We start from the raw sequence: 19,086 nt of genomic DNA, 5'->3' as shown, positions 1-19,086 counted from the left end.
AGAAAACCCACATGGTCAAGGGGAGAAGGGACCAACTCCATACAGACAGCAGCCGTCGTCGGGATCGAACCTGGGTCTTTGGCGCGGTAAGCGCTGTAATAAGGCGGCAACTCTACCGCTGCGCCACCGTGCAGCCCGCATCATAAACATTCGCGAAGGGTCTCGACCCGAAACGTCGCCAATTCCTTCTCTCTGTAGATGCTGCCCCACCCGCTGAGCTTCTCCAGACTTTTGTGTCTACCTTCGATTTTATCAGCATCTGCAGTTCTCTCTTAAACATTCCCCCACATCAACTCCATCGACACTTCACACTGCCTCGGGAAAGCAGCCAATATAATCAAAGCCCAGTCACTCCCTCTACTTCCCATTCTGCTCAGGCAGAAGATACAAAAGGTGACAAGTTGGCACAGCGGTAGAGCCACTGTCAACTCGGGTTCGATCCTGAACGGAGTTTGTATGTTCTCTTCTCCGAGATCTTCGGTTTCCTCCCACACTCCATAGACGTATAGGTCTAGAGGTTAATTGGTCAGCATGGACTCAGTGGGCCGAAGGGCCTGTTTCCACTGTATCTCCAAACTAAACCAAACCAAAGCTTGAAAAGACCTGATTCAGGAACAACTTTTTTTCCCCGCTGTTATCAGACGATGGTATAATTGACCGCGGAACCAATTGTGGAACTGGCTGCATTAGATCTTGTCATGTATAATGAAACAGGATTAATTAATGATATCATATTAGCCGATTCTCTCGGGAAGAAGGATAAAAAAAAAAAATGATTGAGTTCCACATTAAGTTTTTGTCTGGAATCTGAAGGGTATGAAATCAAAGTTGGCAGAATGGACTGGGGAAATGGGTTAATACTGTAGGTACTATTGTAATAAGTGGTGGGAGACATTAATGGAGAATTCTGCCTAATTCTCAAAGAAAGACGAGTCGGGTTTATAGTCATATGTACAAGTACAGTGACGGGAAGGAACAATGAAATTCTTGCTTGCAGCAGCATCTCAGGCACATATAGACTCAGCCAAATAGCACAAAATATAAATTCTATATAAATTACACGTGATTTTCTAAGACGGTGAAAAGAAGAAGATTGTGCAAAAACTAGAACAAAACACTCATGCAAACACAATCAGCAAAGAAGTTCATGGTGGTGCAAGAGGTGGTCCATTGTGTAAGAAAGAACTGCAGATGCTGGTTTAAATCAAAGGTAGACACAAAAAGCTAGAGTAACTCCGCGGGTGAGGCAGCATCTCTGGAGAGAAGCAGTGGGTCAAGACCCTTCATCAGACTCGCCCGCTGAGTTACTCCAGCCTTTTGTGTCTACCTTAGGTGGTCCATTGTGTTTCGTTGCTGAGGTGGGATTAGGGTTGTGCAGGTTGGTTCAAGGACCAGGTGATTGTTGGAGAGCAGCTGTTCCTGAACCCGTTGGTGTGGAACTTCAGGCTTCTGTGCTTCACGCCCGATGGTAGCAACGAGAAGAGGGCATGATCTGGATGGTGGGGGTCCTCGATGATGGACGCCACCATCTTGAGACAGTGCCTCATGCAGATGTTTATAATGGAAGGGCAGGCTGTGTCTATGATGGACCAGGCTAAGTCCACCACTCCCCACAGCCTCTTGCACTCCTGTGCATTGGAGTTGCTGTGCAGGGCCACTATCAAACCAGATGTGGTGCATGTGTAGCAGTTTGTTGCAGTAATTGTGTTTTGAGGATGGCACGGTGACACAGCTGGTAGAGTTGTTGCCTCACAGCACCAGAGACCCCGGTTCGATCCTAACCTTGGGTGCTCTCACTGTGAGCGTGCGAGTTTCCTCCGGGTGCTCCGGTTTCCTCCCACATCCCAAAGACGGTCTGGGTTTGTGGGTTAATCAGCCTCTGTAAATTATCTCTAGTGAGTGGATGTGAAAGTGGGATGATGGAGAACTCGTGTGAAGGGGTGATGGGCGGGTGGCGTAGATTCACGGGGCCGAAGGCATGTTTCCATGTTGTATCTGCAACTAAACCAAGTACAGGTATTGGGTCTTTAAACATCTTAGAAAGTTAATGCACACAAACGGAATCCCACTGCCAGAATATTTCACCGAAGCAAGACATCCATTTACCATTGTTTATCAAATAGATCATAGATGCACAGAGGCTTCTGCCCTGAGTAGGGGAATCGAGAACCATGGGGCATGGGTTTAAGGTGAGTGGGAGAGGGGGAAGATTCAATAGGAACCCGAGGGGTAACAATTTTTTATTTTTTACACAAAGAGTGGGGGATGTATGGAACTAGCTGCTGGTGGAGGTAGTTGAGGCTAATCTAACTCTCCCCCTCAACCCCATTACCCCCGACACCTATACTAATCAAAAATCTATCTATCTCTGCCTTAAAAATACTCATTGACTTGGCCTCCACAGCATCCGTGGCAATGAATTCTACAGATTCACCACCCTCTGTCCAAAAAATTCATCCTCATCTCCTTCCTAAAGGAACATCCTTCTATTCTGAGGCTATGGCCTCTGGTCCTAAACTCTCCCACTAGTGGAAACGCCCTTTCAACATCCACATCCACTCTACCCAGGCCTTTCACTATTCGGTAAGTTTTAATGAGCCCCCCCCTCATCTATCTAAACTCCAGCGAGTAGAGGCCCAGTGCCGTCAAACATTCATCATATGTTCTCCCACTCATTCTTGGGATCATTCCCATAAACCTCCTCTGGATCCTCTCCAGAGCCAGCACATCCTTCCTCAGATATGGAGCCCAAAACTGTTCACAAAACTCCATGTGCAGCTGACCAGCGGCCCTGATGCTTCACGATTGCCCCAGTCCTTCCCCGCGAACGTCAGCCTGGGCTTTGTTTCAAAGCTCAGATAAGCCACACTGAATGTTGTTACAACCTGATAAACATGTTACACATTATGGTCCTCTAAATCACGAGTCCATGGCAACTCCCTGAAAGAAACACAAGGTGCCACTTGCCAATATGGCAAACTCCCGGACAATCTGACGTGCTGCCACTAATCAACTCTCCGCTACATTCTTTCATATTCAATTTTTTTGTGTCTATCTTTTTATTAATTTGCGGAATAGCCGTCAAAACGGGGTCCCTCGGCGATCTGCTGGCGAGCTGAGACAATGGCAGAGTTACAACTGTCGTAGGAATATCCAGCTAACTCTGCTGGAGGTCAGAGTTGCCACAATTCACCAGAAATGTATCAGGTTGATCTGCCCTCTGCTAAGTCTGTAACTTCCCATCTCAAGGCCTCTGTTTTGTACAAGTACATTTCTAATCGCAAGTGCATCAGTTAAACGCCTCCCCCCCCCCCCCCCCCCCCCCCTCCGCCACCCACGGCTTAAATAACTGGAAGAACAGAGAACACACAACAGTGCAGGACGAGCACAGGCCCTTTGGCCCACAATGTCCATGCCGACCATGATGCCAACTGCTGTGCCCACACGCGATCCATACCTCTCAATTACCTGCATATCCATGTGCCGATATAAAAAACTCTTAGATGCCACTGATAGACATAGAGTAGACCCTTTGACGCCACGGACAGCAGAAAATGCTGGATGGAATAGAGGCGTTTGGGCATTGTGTGGGCAGATGGGAGTAGTTGAGATTGGTATCATGGTAGAGGATGTCGTTGTGGGCTGAAGGGCCTGTTCCTGTCCTGTACAGTTCCATGTTCCATGAGTGTTGAGAGTCTGGAACTCACTGCCTGAGATACAGAAGCCCTCACCATATTTGTGAATGGCCGGGATGAATGTTCAGAGAACGCAGGGAAGATAGACACACAATGCTGGAGTAAATCAGCGGGTCAGGCAGCATCTCTGGAGGAAAGGAATATGTGGCATTTAGGGTCGAGGCCCTTCTTCGGACTGAGAGTCAGGGGAGAGGCAAACAAGAGGTAGAAAAGATGCATAGAGTCAGGGGAAAGAGAGATATAGAAGGTACACTGTACACCTATATCTCTCGTTTCCCCTCGCCCCGACTCACAGTCTGAAGAAGGGTCTCGACCCGAAACGTCACCTATTCCTTTTCTCCAGAGATGCTGCCTGTCCCTCTGAGTTACTCCAGCTGAGTTTTGTGTCTACCTTCGGTGTAAACCAGCATTTGCAGTTCCTTCCTACACATTACCTGCAGGGCTCTGGGCCAGGAGGTAGGGAACGGGACCAGTCTACATTTTTTGATCCCCGTCACTAACAATGCTCTCAGTGCGAGATCTGCCTGTGCAGAAGCTGCCCGCTGGATTGCCAATGCTTCGAAGACAATTGGGCAGCTGCCTATTACTTTGGAAAGTGTGTGGGTGTAAATGATCTGTTGGAAATGCAAGTCGTCCTTTCTCCGAGTCAAGAAATTGTCAACACATTGTAGCAGAATTATTTTTGAAAGGATAATTTCCTCACTCACGAAGAACTGGCAAGTGAATCAACGCTGAAATATCCCACAACACCTTCTGATTCCAAATGCATTATTAAATAAGGAATAATACGGGGACATAGGAGCAGTGACATTTATTGCACAGTGAGCCCTGTTATGTGCTCTGAATTATTAATGGATCAGACTCCACTACAAAAACATCTAATAATGCAGCGTGTAGTATCACGGGATCACTCACCTTCCACCCCACAACCCCCCCCCCCTCTCCAATCTCTGTTCCCCAGACGCCGAGACCACCCAAACGCAGGTAAAACTTAGACAGTAATAAAACATTATTTCCTTTCAGAAGATAGACACAAAAAGCTGGAGTAACTCAGCAGGCCAGGAGGCATTTCTGGAGCGAAGGAATAGGCGACGTTTCGGGTCGAGACCTTTTTTCAGACAGAGTCGGGGGAGAGGGATTTTGGTTTAACCAAGTGGAGGGTCGCACAAAATCAAATTATTGCAGAGGCTAGAAACACAGCATAAATTGCTGGCCAGCCGGCACCTGTGGAGGAGAAACCAAGGTCCGAATTCCGTCAAGAATAGTCCCGGTAAACAACCCAGTTGAAGCATGAACGGCGCTGATAGACATAGAAACACAGGAAATGGGTGCAGGAGTAGGCCATTCGGCCCTTCGAGCCTGCACCGCCATTCAATATGATCATGGCTGGTCATCCAACTCAGTATCCTGTACCTGCCTTCTCTCCATACCTTTAGCCACAAGGGTCACATCTAACTCCCTCTTAAACATAGCCAATGAACTGGCCTCAACTACCTTCTGTGGCAGAGAATTCCAGAGATTCACCATTCTGTGTAAAAAATGTTTTTCTCATCTCGGTCCTAAAAGACTTCCCCCTTATCCTTAAACTGTGACCCCTTGTTCTGGACTTCCCCAACATCGGGAATAATCTTCCTGTATCTAGCCTGTCCAACTCCTTAAGAATTTTGTAAGTTTCTATAAGATCCCCCCTCAATCTTCTAAATTCTAGCGAGTAAAAGCCGAGTCTATCCAGTCTTTCTTCATATGAAAGTCCTGCCATCCCAGGAATCAGTCTGGTGAACCTTCTCTGTACTCCCTCTAGGGCAAGAATGTCTTTTGAAAGGGTACCTGATAGGGCAGATAGCCAGAGTCTTGATCCCAGGGTGGGGATGTCCAATACTAGATGACATTGGGGCTCGAGGACCTGGGCTACAGGGACAGGCTCTGCAGGCTAGAGCAATATTCCATGAAGTGCAAGAGGCTGAGGAGTGATCTGATGGAGGTGTATAAAACCACGAGGGGAATAGATCGGGTGAATGCACAATCTTTTTCCCCCCAGGATAGGGGAATCAAGAAAAAGAGAGCAATAGTTTCAGGGTGAGAGGGGAAAGGTTTAATAGAAACTTGAAGGGCAACTTTATCACACAGAGGGTGGTGTGATACGTAAAGAACCGCCAGAGGCAGGTACAATGAGGACATTTAAAAGACACTTGGACAAGTATGTGGATAGGATAGGTTTAGACACCAGTGGTTCCCAACGTTGGGCGTACGCCCCACAGGGGGGTAATTTGATTTTTAAGGGGGGCAATTGAGCGCGACTGAGGAGGTCTGGGTCCAAATTTTCGATTTTTATTTTTTTGGATTTTCCATCAGGTAAACATATGTAGTTTATGTTTCAGATGTTATTTTGAGTAAATAATTTTTTTGGGGTAAAGAAGGTCTTTATTGTGTAGTTATTACATAATCACCGCGCCATCGCTCTTCATGCACGTCGCACGAAGCGCGCGAGGTCATGGGAGAACCTTATTTATTGAATTGGATTTAGAAATGCGATTCAAAGAGCTTTTGCTAAGTTACTCTTATAATATCTATTTCCTCCGTTTTCTCTCAAGGGAAAGCAAGGGGGGGGGGGGGGGCATCAGGATTTTAGAGGTGATTAGGTGGGGCATGGCCAAAAAAAGGTTGGGAACCACTAGAGGGATATGGGCCAAACGCAGGAAAATGGGACTAGCATGGATTGTGCTCCTTGGTCAGCATGGACAAGTTGGGCCGAAGGGCCTGTTTCTGTGCTCTCTCACTCTATGACTGATAGAAATGTACAACAGTAAACAAGGCCACTCTACCAGAAACCCCATGCCAACCCAAAATAGGCTACATACACCACCCTCCCAACTCATGGTCCATCCCCCATGTAGACTGAAAGAGAGGACCGGCCACTTCTATTGCCACCTCCCTTGTATCCCTGAGTGTGCTCCCATCCAATCTGTCCAAATGCATCTTAATTCAATAGCACTCACTTACTCACATATTTTCTCGACTGGTTACCATGGTGACCATTAGTTGCTGAGACAACACCACCGTGCGGAGCTAAAGGATGAGCTAGTGTTTGAGCAACTTACTGCACCCCTGGGAAGATGGTGGCCAGCGCTGGGAGCATCTTGGGAGCCACGCGATGACATAACTACACTGGATGATTCCGGGCAGTTCAATGGAATTTATCGCTGAGACGCAGCGGTAGAGTCACCGCCTCCACAGCGCCGGAGTCCTGGGTTCGATCCCGACTACGGGCGCTTGTCTGTACGGAGTTTGTACGTTCTCCCCGTGACCTGACCGTGGGTTTTCTCCGAGACCTTCAGTTTCCTCCCACACTCCAAAGACGTACAGGTTTGTAGGTTAATTGGCTTGGTATCAATGTAAAATGTCCATAGTGTGTGTAGGATAGTGTTAATGTGCGGGGATCGCTGGCTGGTGCGGACTCGGTGGGCCGAAGGGCCTGTTTCTGTGCGGTAAACTAAACCAAACTCAGACAAGTGCGAGGTGTGTGGTTTTGGAGAGTTAAACGAGGGCAGGACTGACACCATAAGTGACAGAGCCCTGGGGAGTGTTACAGAGAACAGTCCCAGGGGTACAAGGACATTGTTCCTTGAAAATGGTGACATGGGCAGGCAGAGTTGGTGTAGTAAGCAGTTGGCCCTCTTGCCCTCATTGGTCTGGGCATTGAGTTCAGTAGAGGGTACAGCATGTTACAGCTGTGCACATTGTTGGTGAGACCACACTTGGATTATTGTGTGCAGTTTTGGTCACCTGATTGGATGAAGAATGTCTCTGGGGCACTGTGATTGTAAGCCATCAACGTTGGGCGATACCTTGAGACAAATGAATACAAGTTCCATCCGAGAAAGTTAATGTTGCCATCAACAATATTTTTATCTGCACCTTGTTGCAATCGTAAAGAAAGCTCATCAACATTTCTACTTCCCTAGAAGATTGAGGAGATTCAGTACGACAATGAATACACCCTTGAGCTTCAATAGTTACATCAGTTACATCACCACCTGGCTCTGCGACTCCAATGTGCAGGAATGAAGATGACAAAGAGCAGCGGACATTTCCCAGTCCATCACAGGTACCGACCTCCCCACCATCGAAGGGAGGCAGGCAATATCACCGATGGCCCACACCACCCTGGCCACACTATCATTTCATTCCTACCATCGGGAAGAAAGTACAGGAGTCTGAAAACCGTCACTACAAGAGCAGCTTACGATATGATAGAAGTGTATTAGTATAGACAGGGTAATGTGCTGGAGGGATGATTCATTATGTTCCCACCTCAATCACACCCCCCTAATGATGGCCAAACCTCCGCAGCTCGACTGTAATCATGTATCGTCTTTCCGCTGACTGGTTAGCACGCAACAATATTGGGGGGGTGTCCAGAACCAGGGACCACAGTTTAAGATTAAGGGGTAGGCCATTTAGAACAGAGATGAGGAAAACCTTTTTCTCACAGAGAGTTGTGAATCTGTGGAATTCTCTGCCTCAGAGGGCAGTGGAGGCTGATTCTCTGGGTGCTTTCAAGAGATAGTTAGATAGAGCTCTTAAAGATAGAGGAGTCAGGGGATACGGTGAGAAGGCAGGAACGGGGTACTGATTGTGGATGATCAGCCATGATCACAATGAATGGCGGTGCTGGCTCAAAGGGCCGAATGGCCTACTCCTGCCCCTGTTGTCTATTGAAGGCCTTGCACTGCACCTCGGTTACACGTGACAAAAAACATCCTCTCCCTCTTCCCTCTCTGCATCCAAAAGGCTGAGAAAAACAGACAAGCTGTGAGGGGGGGGGGGAGAGATTTGTGTGGAGGGTAACACTGTCCCAAATAGTGGGGCTGCAAGGCAAAAACTCTGTGTGTGTTTGTGTACGGGCAGGTGAGCGAGCAGGTGTATCAGTGTGTGCATGAGTATGTGAGCATTGCTGTGTGTGAGGGCGTGCATTCACACGCAAGTGCTTGGGTGAGCATGCAAGCGTGAGAATGCACGTACATGTGTAAATGAGTGTGAGTTAGTACTTGTGCAAGTGTGAGTGAGTACTTGTGCAATTGTGAGTGGGAGTGTGAGTGAATACTTGTGCAAGTGTGAGTGTGAGTGAGTACTTGTGCGATTGTGAGTGTGTACTTGTGCGAGTGCGAGTGTGTACTGTGCGAGTGTGTACTTGTGCGAGTGTGTACTTGTGCGAGTGTGTACGTGTGCGAGTGTGAGTGTGTACTAGTGCGAGTGAGTGTGAGTACATATATTCACGTGTGCAAGCATGCATTTATGTGTGTAGTGTCCATGAAGCACATGTTTGTGTGCGTGTTAGTGTAGACAGAGGACAGACATTAAAATACATAATTGCATATAGATAATAATAAAAGACATAATTGCATATATAATTGCTCAAAGTGTATATGAGAGACTGAAAATTGTTCCCACAAGAAAACTAACTCCAAGAAAGTGGACCATGGTCTTGGACATTTGTAACTCCGAGCTTATAGAAATAGATGTGGTAGACTTTAGAGTCCGTGAAGAAAGCATCGGGCAACCCTTTATCAGTTTACAAATTGCGGTCAACTTATACTGTGGTTTTGATTGATTTTTTAAATCATTTGGTTTGCACTTTTCTGAATCTTCGTAAACTGATTCCCCGCTCCCCTCCTGTGCTCTCCTCGTGGTCCCTGCCTCATCGTCTTCCCAGTATCTCACTGCTCTCCACTTGGTGAACTGAGGGACAACAGTGTCTCATCACGTGTTCTAGCTTGTGCTTCATGTACATCCTTCTTCAGGCTCCTCCCTTATCAGACACCCGTTTGTCCCCTTTTCACCTCAAGCCTTTGCCACTTACTCCACCCATCTGCCATAACAGCTCCCCTCACCTGTATCCACCTATCACTCGGCAGGCTTTGCCCCACCCTCACCTCTCTTTAACAGCTTTCCCCCCACCTTTACCTTCATAAGCATTGAACATGGAGCAGTACAGCACACGAACAGGCCCTCCGGCCCACAATGTCTGTGCCGAACATAATGCCACATTAAACTCGTCCCCTCTGCCTGCCCCTGATCCATATCCCTCCATTCCTTGCATTTTCACGTGCCTATACAAAAGCTTCATAAAGAAACACTGTTGTATCTGCTTCCACCACCACCGCTAGCAGCACATTTCAGAAACCCACCACTATCTGCGGAACAAAACTTCCCCAAACAACTTCTTCAAACATTCCCCCTCTGATCTTAAAATTAAGCACCCAGGTCTTCGACATAACCTTTGAGCGAAAAAGTTTGGACTGTCCACCACAACCTTCCCACACATAATGTTATAAACTTCTATCAGGTGTCCTCTCAGGCTCCAAAGCTACAGAGAAAGCTCTATCAGTTTATATTTTCTCCTGTGATGTTTGGGGTCAGGGCTTTAGGTGGCGAGGGCAGGGCTGGATTAACCATTAAGCAAAATAAGCACGTGCTTAGGGCATCAAGGGAAGAGGGGCACCACAGAAATGGTAAATGGTTTACGGCACAAAAAAAAATCACTTTAAACTTGCTAAAATAATATTCAAAGTGGTTTATATGATTTTATATGTGTTACGCAAGTTAATTTTGAGATCTGATCAAAGACTTTGCAATTAAAAAAAGTAGAAAACTTTTCAAATATAAATAAAGTGGAAGTATACAAAAATAAACATTATTTTTCATCTTCCTGTTAGTTTTGTTTCATTTTGAAAAAATATATATATTTTATGGTTTATTCCTGTTTGGCCCATCGAATCTGCGCAAACCACCAATACCCGCACACTAATACTATCCTACACACACTAGGGGTCACTTACAATTTTACCAAGCCAATCAACCTACAAACCTGTACGTCTTTGGAGTGTGGGAGGTAACCGGAGCACCTGGAGAAAACCCACACGCTCACGGGGAGAACGTACAAACACCATCCATACAGCACCCATGGTCAGGATCGAACCCGGGTCTCTGGCGCTGTAAGGCAGCAACTCTACCGCTGTGCCACTGTACCGCACGCCTTTGACATTTTCACCCTGGGGGGAAAAAAGGTTCCGACTGTCTACCCCATCTATGCTTCTCACAATTCTACATACACTTCTATCTGGTCTCCCCTCAGCCTCCACTGCTCCAGATAAAGCAATCCAACGATGAAACCTCTCCACATAGCTAATGCCCTCTAATCCAGGCAGCATTCTGATGAACCTCTTCTGTACCCTCCCCAAGTCGGTGGAGGGAAAGTTAAGGCCACAACCCGACTCAGATTGAAGTACTGAAGAAGGGTCTCAACCCGAAACGTCACCTATTCCTTTTCTCCAGAGATGCTGCCTGACCCACTGAGTTAGTTTAGTTTAGAGATACAGTGCGGAAACAGGCCCTTCAGCCCAGCGAGTCCGCACCGACCAGCAATCCCTGCACACTAACACACTAGGGATAATTTTACGGTGCACAAAAGTGCTGGAGAAACTCAGCGGGTGCAGCAGCATCTATGGAGTGAAGGAAATAGGCAATGTTTCGGGCCGAAACCCTTTTCAGTCTGAAGAAGGGTTTCAGCCCGAAACGTTGCCCATTTCCTTCGCTCCATAGATGCTGCTGCACCCGCTGAGTTTCTCCAGCATTTTTGTGTACCTTCGATTTTCCAGCATCTGCAGTTCCTTCTTAAACACAGGGATAATTTTACATTATCCCAATTAAGCCAATTAACCGACAAACCTGCACATCTTTAGAGTGTGGGAGGAAACCGGAGCTCCTGGAGAAAACCAACGTGGTCACAGGGAGAACGTATAAACTCCATACAGACAACAGCCATAGTCAGGATCGAACCCACGTCTCTGACGCTGTAAGGCAGCAGCTCTACCGCTGTACCACTGGGCCGCCCTAGTTCCAGTTCTTTGCGTCTATCTTCGGTTTAAACCAACCTCCGCAGTTCCTTCCTACACATCAGGTTGGAGTAGCATTAGCTCGAGTCCTCAGTAGTTTAAGGAAAAGCACAGCGGCAATTGTAATAGAGGTTCCTTATCCTTCGCCCCCAGGAACAGCTTGACACCCAAGCACTGGCCGGCTGTGTTGCTGGTATCATTTCCATTCTCCCTGAACTCCTTCAATGGACCGCGGTCGTTTATCACTGATCCAAGCCCGCCAGATAACAAAGACTATAATGCCTGCCTGAGCTCGTGCCAAATCGGTGGAGGAAATTTCTGCATTGAAATTCTAATTGATGACCGGCAGGCAGCAATTAGGCAGCTCGTCGCTGCATCTGTGAGGCTCCACCAGTACAGTGTTTGCAGAGGGCAGGAGGTCAGCCACAAACTGAGATCATTATCTTGGCCTTTACAGCAGCATCACGCCTACCAATGCACACAGACTATCAGGCGGAAGGCAACCTCTTGAGATGCGGCCTGTCCCCGCTGAGATACTCCAGCATTTTGTGTGTGTCTCTCTCTCTCTCGAGCTCTGCTCTGTACAAAGCTCACCCATTTTGACACAAGGTGCTGGAACGACTCAGCGGGTCAGGCAGCACCTCTGGAACACATGCACAGGGTGATGTTTCGGGTCAGGACATTGCACCTGAAGAAGATACAAAGTGCTGGAGTAACTCAGCGTGTCAGGCAGCACCTCTGAAGAAAAAGGATGGGTGACGTTTCGGGTTGGTGCCGTTCCCCAGTCTGAAGAAGGGTCCCGACCTGAAGCTTCCCCTATTCATATCCTCCAGAGGTGCTGACGGACCCGCTGAGTTACTCCAGCACTTTGTGTTTTTTTTTTATATAAACCAGCGCCTGCAGTTCATTGTGTCTATACTTCACTGACGTTTAGACCATTATCTCTGTGTGCTTTGAAAATGGAAGACTTCACACCTATATTATTCTGCTCAGAAGCCAGGCAGGCTTCAATGAGACTCCAGTCTCCCATACAGATGGATCCTGAGACAATGAATTAGGCTAACAGTGCAGGAATCTCAGCATTTATTACCCATCCCAAATTGCCTCTGAACTGAAGAGGCAATCAAAGGCAGACAAATAATGCTGGAGTAACTCAGCGGGTCAGCCAGCATCTCTGTAATAAAGGAATAGGTGACGTTTTGGGTCAAAACCCTTCTTCAGAAGTGTCTGAAGTCAGAAAGGTCTGGGGAAGGGTTTCGACCTGAAAGGTCAACTTCTCCTTTTCTCTAGAGATGCTGCCTGACCTGCTGAGTTACTCCAGCATTTCGTGTCTATCTTCAATGTCAACCAGCACCTGCAATCCCTTTCTACACACAATTAAATGTTATCCCATGTCTAGAGTCTGGTATGGGTGGCAGACTCGTTTCAGGTCTAATGACATTAAAATACTCTTGACTAAACTAATCCTTCCTATACACATGAGGACCATGTCCTTTCATGCTTTGACCATATTAGCATCCATCTAAATGACTGTGAAAGAGCTTCCATTGATCGATGTTAAACACTTGGCCCACGTGACCTGCTGTGTGTGGGATCTTGCTGTGCTGCGGCTGCTCCTGTCATTTGCCCATTGGGGCTTTTAGTTTAGAGGTACAATGTGGAAACAGGCCCTTGGGCCCACATTCGGTCCACGCCGACCAGCGATCCCCTACAGGCACAAGGGACCATCTACGATTATATTAAGTCAATTAACCTACAAACCTGTTCTTCTTTGGAGGAAACCCACATAGGTCACAGGGAGAACGTACAAACTCCGCACAGACAGCACCCGTCTTCAGGATCGAACCCGGGTCTCTGGCGCTGTAAAGCAGTAGCTCTACCACTGCGCCACTGTGCTGCATCTTTCTGCGGGCTGCAGCATAGGCACAGCGCAGATCCAGTGAGGCTGCACTAGAGGCACGGGTTGTGCCAACTAGGTTTCGTTTCCGCACGGGTGGAAATGGGAAGGGGCCAGTGTGCTGCGCCACAGCCTTCCCTGCAACTCCATCATAGAAACATAGCAAATAGGTGCAGGAGGAGGCCATTCGGCCCTGCGAGCCAGCACCGCCATTCATTGTGATCATGGCTGATCGTCCCCTATCAATAACCCGTGCCTGCCTTCTCCCCATATCCCTCTAGCCCCTAGAGCTCTATCTAACTCTCTCTTAAATCCACCCAGTGATTTGGCCTCCACTGCCCTCTGTGGCAGGGAATTCCATAAATTCACAACTCTGTGGATGAAAACGTTTTTTTCTCACCTCAGTCTTAAATGACCTCCCCTTTATTCTAAGACTGTGGCCCCAGGTTCTGGACTCGCCCAATATTGGGAGCATTATTCCTGCATCTAGCTTGTCCAGTCCTTTTATAATTTAATATGTTTCTATAAGATCCCCCCCCCTCATTCTTCTAAACCCCAGTGAATACAAGCCTAGTCTTTTCAATCTTTCCTCATATGACAGTCCCGCCATCCCAGGAATCAATCTCGTGAACCTACGCTGCACTGCCTCAATCACAAGGATGTCCTTCCTTAAATTAGGAGACCAAAACTGTACACAATACTCTAGATGTGGTCCCACCCAAGCCCTATACGACTGCAGAAGAACCTCTTTACTCCTATACTGAAATCCTCTTGTTATGAAGGCCAACATTGCATTAGCTTTCCTCACTGCCTGCTGTACCTGCACGCCAACTTTCAGTGACCGGTGTACAAGGGCGCCCAGGTCTTGCTGCACCTCCCCCTTACCTAACCTAACCCCATTGAGATAATAATCTGCCCCCTTGTTTTTGCCGCCAAAGTGGATAACCTCACATTTATCTATATTATACTGCATCTGCCACGCATCTGCCCACTCACTCAACCTGTCCAGGTCACCCTGCAACCTCCTAACATCCTCTTCACAGTTCACTCTGCCACCCAGCTTTGTGTCATCTGCAAACTTGCTAGTTTTGCTCCTAATTCCCGCTTCCAAATCATTATATATGGTAAACAGTTGCGGCCCCAACACCGAGCCTTGCGGCACACACTCGTCTCATGAATGACGGGAGAGCTTCTAGACAAGAGATCGCAGAGCCACGGAGTGATACAGCGTGGAAACAGCCCCTTCAGCCCACTTTCCCACAGCGGCCGACACGTCCCAGCCACACTAGTTCCGCCTGCCCATCTTTGGCCCATAGTCCTCTAACCTGTCCTATCCAGACACTGGTCTCTTAAATGTTGCGACAGTCCCAGCGTCAGCTCCTCTGGCAGCTCCTTCCATACACCCACCACATTTTGCATGGACAAATTACCCCTCGGATTCTCGTAAAATTTTTCCCCCTTCACCTTAAACCCAAGTCCTCTGGTCCTCGATTCCCCTTCTCTGAGCAAGAGAATCGGTGTTTCTACCCGATCTATTCCTCTCATGATTTGGTGTAGAAAGAGAGTCCCTGTTATTAGGGTTGATGGAAGATCTTCAGAACAAGGGTTCATAACATCTAGGAGCAGAATGAGGTCATTCGGCCCATCAAGTCCCTCCATCACTGATCTATCTTTCCTGGGGTGGGAGATTGCAACTTTCACATCCGCTCTGTTTCAACTAATGCAATCAATCTGGCGTGCACAATCAAATAGAACAAGTTGCCCTACAACTTTAGGCTGTGCATGCCATACGCAAGAAGAAGATCTATCTTTCCCTCTCAACCCCATTCTCCTGCCTTCTCCCCTTAACCCCTGACACACTTACTAATCAAGAATCTGTCCATCTCCGCCTTAAATAATATCCATTAACTTGGCCTCCACAGCCATCTGTGGCAATGAATTCCACAGATTCACTACCCTCTGACTAAAGAAATTCCTCCTCATCTCCTTCCCTTTATTCTGAGGCCATCACCCACCAGTGAAAACATCCTCTCCACATCCACTCTATCTTTCTAAGCTCACATCCTGACCCAGACAGTTCAAGGAGAAAGTCGTAACCAGTGTGGCGATGGAGATATGGAACACACTCCCACGGAAAGCTGGGCATTCCAAAACTGGGAAGGGTTTCTGAGCCATTCTGATGGAGGAACTTATCAGGTCAAGCAGCATCAATGGAGGGGAAAAGTATTTGTCGAGACTGCATCAGGACCAAGGATGGAGAGGGAGATAGAGGAGTGAGGCAGGAGCTGGTGTTTAGGTTAGAGATACAGAGTGCAAACAGGCCCTTCGGCCCACCAAGTCCATCCCGACCATCGATCACCCTTTCACACTAGTTCTTTCAGCTGCGCCACTGTGCTGCCCGTGGGTGATCAAGGAGAGGTGGAGGATGATGGGCTGGCAGATCTTTAACCTGTCCAAGGATTATGGATGGCCAGTGGATGGATTAACGCTTTGTGACATTGTAACTGGGTGATAGTACAGGCTTGAGGGCTGAATGGCCTCAGCAGCGAAGCTTACCATGTCCTAAGCAATATGCAAAGTGCTGGAGGAACTCAGCGGGTCAGGCAACATCTGTGGAGGGAGAATGAAGAGATATGGCTGAAGAAGCTGATGCCGCCTGACCCGCTGAGTGTCTCCTGCTCAAGATGACAGCATCTGCAGTCTCTTGTGTCCCCACCTCGGTAGTTGTTAAAAGACTCCAAGCATCTCAGCAGCATGCAAGGCTGCAAAAACATCCCCCCACACACACACTCCCCACTCACGCGGAACCCGATGCACAACCCTGGTCTCAAAACGCTGCAATCGTTTAGCTTTTTAGGCTTCATAGGCGTTTGTAATAAAATTTCAGGGCTGCAACACACACACACGCACAACAGCAATGTAGCAGGAATGAATGCAGAGCTGAAACAAGGCTGATAAAAGGAGGAATCTATGGTTGAGATGCAAAGGCAAGGGTCGGTGTCAAATTGGGATCAAGTTTGCACTTTGCAAGCGTTGCCCTTCGCTTGGCTCTCGTCCCCCCCTCTCTCTCTCTCCATCCCCTCCCCTCCCCTCCCGGCCTTACCGTTGCGAGAGGAGACGGGCTGAAGCATCATCAGCAGCAGCATCAAGGAGCAGAGCCACAGGCACCTTGCTGCCATCCCGGGGCGAGGAGCCACCTCCAGCCCGTTCCCAGCCCGGGAGCATCTCCGCGGCGGCGGCGGCAGCAGCATCGGGACCCGCGGCGAGCACAGAAGCAGCGGAATCGCCCGCTCCCATCCGAGGGTAGTCGGAGCCGGCAGCCTGGTTCATCCCTCCCGGCCGCTGCAGGAGGACGGGGATGGGGGGGGAGGAGGAGGGGGCTTGTGTAGCCTCGGCCAGGAATCAGGCGTCTGTTGGCCGGGTTGGCATTGCATCTGTCACCTTCTCTACCCCCGGCATGGTCCTTGGGGGTAGGACAGAGGGGTGGGAGGGGAGAGGAGAGAGGGGGAGAGAGAGAGAGAAAGAGAGAGAGAATGTCCAGCCGCTGCACCTCGTTCCTTGTTCCCTCTTAGGAGAGGAGGGGGAGTGGGAGTAGCAGGAGGGAGGGAAAAAAACCACGTAGTCCTTGCCCGACAGCTACCGATGCAGGTTTGTATCCCAGACGTGGCAAACACGACCTCTTGTGGAAGCAGCTCCGCCCGCAGTCTGGAGAGTCGGCGTTGCCTTGAGAGGTAATGAATGATTCATGGTGTGAACATACTACATGGAGCAACAGTGCAGCGCAGACACCAGCCTCACAGTGTCTGTGTCAAACATGCTGCCAAGGCCAACCTTTATCTGCCTTCACATAATCCATACCCCTCCATACCCTGTACCTGCCTGTCCCCAAACAAACGTTTGGTAGACACCGCCAGTCTCTACTGCAGATGCTGTTTAGTTCAGAGATACAGCGCGGGAACAGGCCACCGAGTCTCCGCCAACCAGCCACCACTCCCATCCACTAGCACCAGCCAACACACACGAGGGACAATGTACATTTCTTACTGAAGCCGATTGAGTGTGGGACGGAAAACGGGAGCACCCGGAGAAAACTCACGCGGTCACGGGGCGAATGTACAATGGGGGTGGGGAAGAGGTGTGCAGGGTTAAAAGGGAGATGGGGACTTAGGGATAAGAGTGTAGGATGTATGGCAATGGACAAGTGAGGTGCTGCAGGGATCAGTGCAGCAGAGCACAACTGTTTGCAATCCACACCAATGATCAGATAAAGAGTTAAAGTGCAGTGCATCCAATTTAACGATGATTGCAGTCTGGGCTGCAGGTGTGTGGACGGAAGGCAAGGCTTGTAGAACAAAACATGGAACAATTTGAGTATTTTCTACCTGGCGAGTGATTGAAAGATGGTCAACAATGGGGGTCCATACACACAAATCACTGAATGCCAACATGCAGGCAATTACAATTCAAATGGAATATTGGCCTTTAGTTTAGAGAAACAGCGCGGAAACAGGCCCTTCGGCCCATTGAGTCCTCCCCATGCACTAACACTATCCTACACACTAGGGACAATTTTACCAAAACCAATTAACCTACAAACCTGTACGTCCTTGGAGTGTGGGGGGAAACCGAAGCACCTGGAGGAAACCCACGCGGTTACGGGGGAGAGGGGTAGAGTAGAAACTCCGTACAGGCAGCACCCGGAGTCAGGATCGAACCCCACACAAAATGCTGGAGTAACTCAGCGGGTCCCGCTGAGTTACTCCAGCATTTTGTGTGGGGTTCGATCCTGACTCCGGGTGCTGTCTGTACGGAGTTTTTACTCTCCCACCCTGTCCCGTCCCGCCCCGCCACGCCCGACCATGGATAGGTGACATTTCAGGTTGGGGTCCTTCTAAACCAGCATCTACAGTGCCTCCCCAACACTAAGCTGTGTTCTCAGCAGGAACCACAATCAGAAAACACAGTGCAGTTATAACATCAAAAGAGATTTACGAATGCATAAATAAACAGGCAAAGAAATATTCAGTCGGCGGATGTTGGAGAGGCTGAGAACAAGCACCTGCTTGCGCACGAGTTCATTCATCTTTATAATGGGCAGCAGATAAACAGGTGAGTCCTGCACAGCGATCATGCCGAGGTAGAACCCTCTCCATTGCTAATTGGATTTATAAATAGCAAAATAAAGTGTCTGAGTCTCCCTATTTTAACCCACTCACAACAGTGCCATTATATTGATGCACAGAGCGGTTTGTCACAAGGCCATAAGTGATAGGAGCAGAATTAGACCATACGGACCATCAAGTCTTTCCGCCCTTCAATCATGGCTGATCTATATCTCCCTCCTCACCCCCATTCTCCTGCCTTCTCCCCGTCGCCCCCTGACACCCTGTTTGGGAACAGCTTTGCCCAAGACCACGGGAAATTGTAGAGAGAGACACACACAAAAGCCGGAGTAACTCAGCGGATCGAACAGCCTCACTCACTCAGATACTCCAGCTTTTTGTGTCTATCCTCAGTTTTAACCAGCATCTGTAGTTCCTTCACACAGAAATTGTAGAGAGAATTGTAACTGTGGAGAGGATGGATGTAGCTCAGATCT

The 19,086-nt window shown here is 48.5% G+C and overlaps 1 protein-coding gene across 3 annotated transcripts in view; it reads right to left on the bottom strand.

Moving 5' to 3' along the window:
• LOC129705632 (UPF0606 protein KIAA1549L-like) overlaps nt 1-17,245 on the bottom strand; it is a 140,242-nt gene extending 122,997 nt beyond the window's left edge. The window contains exon 1 of one of the 3 annotated variants that reach the window (XM_055649283.1): nt 16,591-17,245. In XM_055649283.1, coding sequence (XP_055505258.1) covers nt 16,591-16,738 — 148 coding nt within the window. In that variant the 5' untranslated portion in view covers nt 16,739-17,245. The remainder of the gene's footprint in view (nt 1-16,590) is intronic. The other 2 variants (XM_055649281.1, XM_055649282.1) reach the window with 2 other exon arrangements.
• Nucleotides 17,246-19,086: the final 1,841 nt, after the last annotated feature.

Source organism: Leucoraja erinacea, chromosome 18 (assembly GCF_028641065.1).
Source record: "Leucoraja erinacea ecotype New England chromosome 18, Leri_hhj_1, whole genome shotgun sequence".
NCBI classification, from domain to species: domain Eukaryota; kingdom Metazoa; phylum Chordata; class Chondrichthyes; order Rajiformes; family Rajidae; genus Leucoraja; species Leucoraja erinaceus.
The sequence above is the reverse complement of the archived record's forward strand: the minus strand, read 5'-3'. Positions and strand labels throughout refer to the sequence as shown.